This window comes from Aethalodelphis obliquidens, unplaced genomic scaffold (assembly GCF_003676395.1).
Source record: "Aethalodelphis obliquidens isolate GAN/ISIS:26980383/991018 unplaced genomic scaffold, ASM367639v1 scaffold43, whole genome shotgun sequence".
Classification (NCBI taxonomy): domain Eukaryota; kingdom Metazoa; phylum Chordata; class Mammalia; order Artiodactyla; family Delphinidae; genus Aethalodelphis; species Aethalodelphis obliquidens.
The window spans coordinates 15,249,353-15,256,502 of NW_020837987.1; the positions used below are offsets into that span (position 1 = coordinate 15,249,353).

Sequence of the window (7,150 nt, forward strand, 5' to 3'; positions counted from 1 at the left end):
AGACTGTGCAAGTTTGTGTAGCGGCTCCACAAGGCTGTCAGGGAACAAGGATCCCTATACTGTTGTCAATAATTTCCTCAGTCTGTGGCTTTGATCTACATGGTTCCTCACGGTCGCCAGATGGCTGCTCCACTTCCCGTATCACATGTATATTCCAGGGAAAAAGAAGAAGAAAAGCAACAAGAAGAAAGTAGCGGTGCTAATATGAGAAAACCAGAACTCCCCAAAAGACTCCAGCAGATAGCCTCAGACATTTGGTATTTCAAGTAGGCAAGTCTCTCAAGATATTTGCGTAATAATAAATCTAACAGCAGAGTCTGTGGTTTTTATTTTTGCATTGTTCACGTGGGAGAAGAGAACAGAACCGTCCTACAGATAGGTATACAATTTAAGAAACAGAGATGTCAATTACAATGTTATTGTTACCAGAGCAAAAAATTATCAAGTAAGACCACTGGTCAGAATTCCATTTTACTGGGATATCATTTTCATAAGACATGGAATAATTTCTAATGTCTTTGGAGTATCGTAAGACTGCTTTGTTTGAATTGTTCTTCTGAGGGCGGACTTATATCAACAGAGAACAGAACAAATCAGTACCAGTCTTGAATATTCATATGAAACTGTATATTGCAGAGGAGAACATAAATTATGTTCTTATAAACATTCGCAGTTTTGCACAATATCAAATCAGATTCCCTGAACCTTTTTATGACACAAAACCGTATCTTTTGATTTATAGCTGCAGGGGAAGGGAACATCTTCAATTCTTTCTGAGACACATTTCCTTTATCATGAACACTTATTTTTAAAAAAATAGAGCTCTCAAATTTCATTAGCTAGTATTATATGCAAAAAACAGACCTTCAGAGCTCAATTGTGATGGCAAAAAATGGGGTAACGGCTGAATGGACTTCTATTTGGTGATAATAATTTAATAGCATCTTTCTTGTACTTGCTTCATTGCCCAGAACTCTGTCACGTGGCCAGCCCTAGATGTAAGAGAGGAAGGGAAATAGGGTTTTTTTTTTAAACTGATAACATCACCACCTGAACAAATTTGAAATAATAAGAACATACAAGACGGTAGATATCAGGCAACTCTTGGGTTCTGCCTGAGACATTGCTCTAAAAGAGATGAAAATATATAAGTGCTGAAGAAAGTCTGAGAAAGGAGGCTTTTTTGTGGTTGTGAGGATCCAGGAAGGCTACCAGGAGGAAGTTACATTTGACCTGGGCTAGAAAGAGAGGTATGATTTGAATGTGGGCAGAGGGGAGAGTTGCAGAAGGATGCCATGAAAAAGGCGGCGGCCCAAGTAAACATACAGAGGTAGGAATGCACGGAGTAGATGTGGTATATATGTACACATACTTGTTTCTCTTAAGCTTGCAAAGAATGGCAGAAAGGGGAGCAGTAGAGATAGGGCAAGTGTGAGCCCAAATCATGGACAGCCTTGATGCAAGGCAAGGGAGTTTGGAATTTATCTTGCCAGCCGTAGAAATGTCTTTTATCACTCAAATGTCTCTTAAATATACCCCATCCTCTCCATCCCCCATAGCCACTGGGCCAGCTCAGACCACATCCTCATTCTCTTGAACTATTGCTTCCTCCTCAATGCAGACCATAGAGACCTTTATAACATCCACACCTGTTGCCTGCCCCCCCACCATGGTTCAAAACGTTTCCATGATTTCCACGACTTCCCCATTGACTTGCGAAAAAGCCCAAGCTCCTCGGCCTGGCATTTGAGACCCTTTAAAGGGAGAAGGGGCTGTGAGTGAAGACTAGAGGAAAGAGAAGAAAGAAGACATGGTCTTGAGACTCCACAGAGAGTCACGGGGAACCTTCCCTGTCCCTGTTCCTGAAGCTGCTCAGCCTCTGGTCCCATGAGGCTCCTAATTCACAGGTGGATGGACCTTAAGGGTGATTGCAGAGATAAGAATACCCAGTAAACAGGGCTCCCCTGGTGGCGCAGTGGTTGAGAGTCCGCCTGCCGATGCAGGGGACGTGGGTTCGTGCCCCCGTCTGGGAAGATCCCACATGCCGCGGAGCGGCTGGGCCCGTGAGCCATGGCCGCTGAGCCATGGCCGCTGAGCCTGCGCGTCCGGAGCCTGTGCTCCGCAACGGGAGAGGCCACAACAGTGAGAGGCCCATGCACCGCAAAAAAAAAAAAAAAAAAAAAAAAAAAAATACCCATTAAAAAAGGAATATATTTCTACCTCCACCTTCTGCTTCTAACTGCTTCTCCTCTCCTGATGCATTCCAAATCCTGCCCTCCAGGACATGTGGATCTGAGATCAAGAGTCAGCAGCATAATAGGTCCTGATCCTCTCTTGTCCCTGAGAACCTGTTGGTGCTGATGGTACTACCACTGTTACGGTTGGGTAAGTGGAACGCGAGGCCGGGTAGGAGGTGGTTGAGGAAGCCAAGGAAGTGCTGGGATGGGTGTGGCTGCGGGGGTGGAAGCTGGGCTGGGCTGAGGTCAGGTGAAGAGGTGATGACCTAAAGAATGATAAATAATACGTAATAGACATCTTCCATGTGCATTTTCTGTGCTTGCCATTGTGACCCACCCTGTGTCCCATTTTCTCTACCCAACAACTCCCTGAGGAATTACAGTCCCCATTTCACAGATGAGGAAACAGTCTTTGGGAGGTTAAGCAACTTGGCCAAAGTCACTAGAAATTTAGCTAGTGGAGTGCTCAGCTCTTCTGACTCCTAGTTCCATTTTCATGCTGTGCCCAGGCACTGTAGAACCCAAATGATCAATGTATCCACATCTGCTCTCTCAACACCATCACCTGTGCTGTGGGTGCTGTTAAGTCTTGGAGAAGACAAAAAGCATGGTGACCCAGAACCAAGTGTATCGAGATCACCAATGTGATGAGCTGGGGACTGGACTTCACGTGTGGGAAGCCAGGGTCCAGCCTCATGCTGTTACTCTTTTCTCTATGACCTCAGGCAGGGTCCTTAATCTCTCTCTCTTTTTTTAAAAAAAATAAATTTATTTATTTTAGGCTACGTTGGGTCTTTGTTGGTACGCGCGCGGGCTTTCTCTAGTTGTGGCGAGTGGGGGCTGCTCTTCGTTGCAATGCACGGGCTTCTCCTTGCGGTGGCTTCTGTTGCTGCGGAGCACAGGCTCTAGGCACGCGGGCTTCAGTAGTTGTGGTGCACGGGCTCTAGAGTGCAGTCTCAGTAGTTGTGGTGCACGGGCTTAGTTGCTCTGCGGCATGTGGGATCTTCCCGGACCAGGGATCCAACCCGTGTCCCCTGCATTGGTGGAGGATTCTTAAGCACTGAACCACCAGGGAAGTCCCTGTACCCATTTTTCTGATTTGAGAAACTACGATACAGAAATGATGCAACATGACCAAGGTTACAAGATACAGTTACTACCAACAACAAGAGAACTAAAAAATACCCAGCAGACCAGGTTGGGCTGGTGCAGTTTGGGAGTCTTCAAGACCACCCTCAGGTTCAGTAACTCACAAGGACTCACAGAATTCAGCAGAACTATTCTATTCCTGGTTACAATTTATTTATTTATTTATAAATATATTTTTTTCTTTATTTATTTTTGGCTGCGTTGGGTCTTCATTGCTGCGCACAGGCTTTCTCTAGTTGCAGCAAACAGGGGCTACTCTTCGTTGTGGTGCACGGGCTTCTCATTGCAGTGGCTTCTCTTGTTGCAGAGCACAGGCTCTAGGTGCGCGGGCTTCAGTAGTTGTGGCAAGTAGGCTCAGTAGTTGTGGCTCGCAGGCTCTAGAGCACAGGCTCCATAGTTGTGGCGCACGGGCTGAGTTGCTCCGCGGCATGTGGGATCTTCCCGGACCAGGGCTCGAACCCATGTCCCCTGCATTGACAGGCAGACTCTTAACCACTGCACCACCAGGGAAGTCTCCCCTGGTTACGATTTATTATAACAAAAGAACAGAGACTAAAATCAGCAGAGGGAAGAGCACACAGGGCAGGACCTAGGAGAGACCAGACACCTGTTTCCAGTTGTCATCTCCCAGTGGACAGCGCCCCTCCTCTCCCAGCAACAAAGTATGGGAAACTCACCAGACCTTGGTGTTCATCCTGAAGGAAGCAGAGAAGTCAGGATGCTTACTGACCCTTGACGTTGCTTCCCTACAGCCCCCGCCAGTCTGCTTTATTCTTCTTGTTCCTTGGAGAAGACTCTGCAGTGCAGCGGTTCCTTCCATGGGCTCCCCACGCCCTCCCTGCAGTGGTTGATGGGAGGTGCTCCCATGGGTCTGAACAACATGAATAACATCTTCCAGGTGACTTTTAGCATAATTGCCCCTTGGGCCAACAGCACCATCACCCTCCTCGGGGAGCCTGAAATAACCATGGGCCTCCACTGTGAGGGGAAGGACCGATATGGCATCCATACTTCAAGCATCTTCCTCATACCAGGTAAGTATACAGGGGTCTAGTTGCTGGGCTAGAACGACACCACCTAGGGACCAGGATGAGGTTGGGTACAGAGCCAGAGGAAAGAGTATTGGCTCAGAATTTACAGCCTTAGGAGAAAAACTACTCCCACTTCCCTCTGATTCCAGATAAGAATTCAGTTTCCAATGCGTTCGTGAAAGGGCTGATCCAGGGCGTCGTGTATGGACCCATTGCATCAGCACTATTCTCCTTCCTTGTTCTCCTTGCGTGAGTATCAAGTTAAAATTCAACAGCAAGGGGGCTTCCCTTCCCTGGTGGCGCAGTGGTTGAGAGTCCACCTGCCGATGCAGGGGACGCGGGTTCGTGCCCCGGTCCGGGAAGATCCCACATGCCGCGGAGCGGCTGGGCCCGTGAGCCACGGCCGCTGAGCCTGCGCGTCCGGAGCCTGTGCTCCGCAACGGGAGAGGCCGCAGCAGTGAGAGGCCCGCGTACCGCAAAAAAAAAAAAAAAAAAAAAAAAAATCAACAGCAAGCCTTCCCCAAAGCCTACCACATTTATTTACATTCTTTATTTCCTTCCTTATGATTCTTCCAGTTAATTCAGCTCTGTCAGTTTTCTTGATACAGACGCTTACATCATTACATTTCAGCCATTCTTCTTTTCCAGTTTTCCATTTAAGGCTATAAATTTCCCTGTAAGCATGACTGTAGCTGAGTCTCACAAGTTTTACTATAAAGTCTTTTATTATCTTTTGGTTTAAATATCGCTAATTTCCGTTATTATTTTTTGACCCATAGAGGTTTTTTTAGCGGCATCAATATTTTCTAATAATCCTCTTTTCTTTATTTCTATTTAAATCCAATAAGGTCAAAGAATATGCTATGCATGATTTCAGTTCTTTATTTCTTCGTGACAAAATTTTTGTTTAGTTTATATAAATAAATATTCCAATGTGGGTTTGAAAAGACTATGCATTCTACGCTTGTGGAATGCAGTGTTTTATATAAATATTATATATATGTACATGTATATATGTGTATATATATATCCTTTAAACCAAATTTATTAGTCATGTTGTTTAAATCTGCTCGAGCTGTACAGTGACTTCTGCCTGGTGCCCTTCCCTACACTTCATCTCCCATCCCTGAACCCCTCTCTTACCTGGCTGACGTTTACTCATTGCTTAGGACTCAGCTCACAGCTCTTCCATCATGTGCTCCAGGAAACCTTCCCTGGTACCTGGGCTGGGTGTCTTTTCAGGGCCCTCATAGCCATCTGGGCCTTGGGGTATTAGCACTAAAGGTTTCACTCTGATGGGACTAAGTGTGGATATCTTTTTTTGTCTGTTGTTATATTTGTTTGGCCTCTTTAATCTCTGCTTTGGTGTCTTTTATCAGTCCTGGAAAAGTCTCAAACATTCTTTCATATATGCCTCTGCCCTTTCCTTTCACTATGGGATTCTCATTTAATATTTGTCAAACCTTCTTTCTCTTTTTTTTCCCTCTAACCTTGTCTCCTGTATTTTCCAAGGACATAGACAAGTAGACAAGTGCTGTGTTAGAGGCCGGCACAAGGAAGATATTAAGGGAAACTTACCCCTTCGGTATCTCCTTATCCCTTGGGAACAAGCATCAATACTGCCCAGAAATCCCTCAGCCTACCTCTAGTCAGCCCTTCCCAGCATAGCACTCTGTCAGTACTACAAATGTTTTCCTTTTCCCCCCAACTCTCTTATCTCCTCCCCTCTCACTCTTAGCAATAAGGTTTCCCTACTTCGCAGGAAAAAAGCAGCTCCCCAAACCTACAAAGTTATTTCCCATTGGCACTGATGATTTACTCCTTGCCCTTTTCAGAGAAAGAGGCATCCCTCTTCCCGTCCAAGGTTAGCCCTACCTCCTTTGCTTGGGAATCCTTCTCGTCCACACTTCATTAATCATTCCTCCTGTCTCTTAAATTATCAATCACCCTCTCTTCACTGGCTCTTTCTCTGAATTATATAAATATGTCCAAATCTCTCCCACCTCAGCCCCACAAACTCCTTCTATGTACCATCCAGTGTTTTGGGGTTTGTTTTTTTTTTGAGAGAGAGAGAGCTGACGTCCACTTTCTGATTCTCTCACCCTCACATTCTCCAGTCCACGTCAATATGCTCTCCAGCACCGTGCCCCTGAAATGACATTGTCTAAACCAACCAGTCATCCTTATTCTCAAAATCCAATAGCAGATGTTCTTTTTCTGGTTCACCTTTAAGTGACATTTATCACTGGGTGGCCATTTGTGATTGGCTCCTACCCAGTGGCTCCTCTCCGGAGAGAAGAAATACGGCAAAGCCATCTGCTGAAAGTGATGTGGGTGGGAGCAGGGGTGAGGGGTAGAGAATGAAGAAGACGGACAGTGTTAGGCGTGGTTAGGATAGCCACTGAGGAGAATCACTGGGATCTGTACAAGGACAAGGACAACACTTGGTGAGCAGCAGCAAAGGCCCAGCAGTGACTGGAGATTATTAATTTTTTTTGGAGATTATTAATTGTTAGTGGCAGTAAGCGGCATTGCCCTGTGATGTTTCCTCCCACCAGTGGTCATCGGAAAGAAAGAGTAGATGGTGGCATTGATCTAGGTTTGGGTCTTTGCAGGCAGGGTCCATGGAAGGCTGATGGGGTGGGGGAAAGGGAGGCAGGGAGGCTGGAGGGAGAGAGCACTTCAAGTGGGCAACCAGTTGTACCCTGTGGGGTTGGAAGGAAGGAAGGGAAA

General features: G+C 46.1%; 1 protein-coding gene across 1 annotated transcript; it reads left to right on the forward strand.

Annotated features, from left to right (window-relative positions):
• The first annotated feature begins 2,296 nt into the window (after window positions 1-2,296).
• SIGLECL1 (SIGLEC family like 1) lies at window positions 2,297-4,700 on the forward strand. The gene is made up of 3 exons (XM_027079195.1): window positions 2,297-2,385; window positions 4,139-4,420; window positions 4,567-4,700. Exons 1-3 carry the CDS (start codon window positions 2,361-2,363, stop codon window positions 4,668-4,670), a joined length of 411 nt encoding a protein of 136 aa, XP_026934996.1. The 5' UTR covers window positions 2,297-2,360; the 3' UTR covers window positions 4,671-4,700.
• Window positions 4,701-7,150: the final 2,450 nt, after the last annotated feature.

Excerpts from the sequence above, each read along its gene's own strand:
- SIGLECL1 (XM_027079195.1), top strand. The coding sequence starts at position 2,361 with ATGGTACTACCACTGTTACGGTTGG. Across the intron at positions 2,386-4,138 it reads ACTACCACTGTTACGGTTGG|CCCCCGCCAGTCTGCTTTAT; the intron begins GTAAGTGGAACG and ends GCTTCCCTACAG. Across the intron at positions 4,421-4,566 it reads AAGCATCTTCCTCATACCAG|ATAAGAATTCAGTTTCCAAT; the intron begins GTAAGTATACAG and ends CTCTGATTCCAG.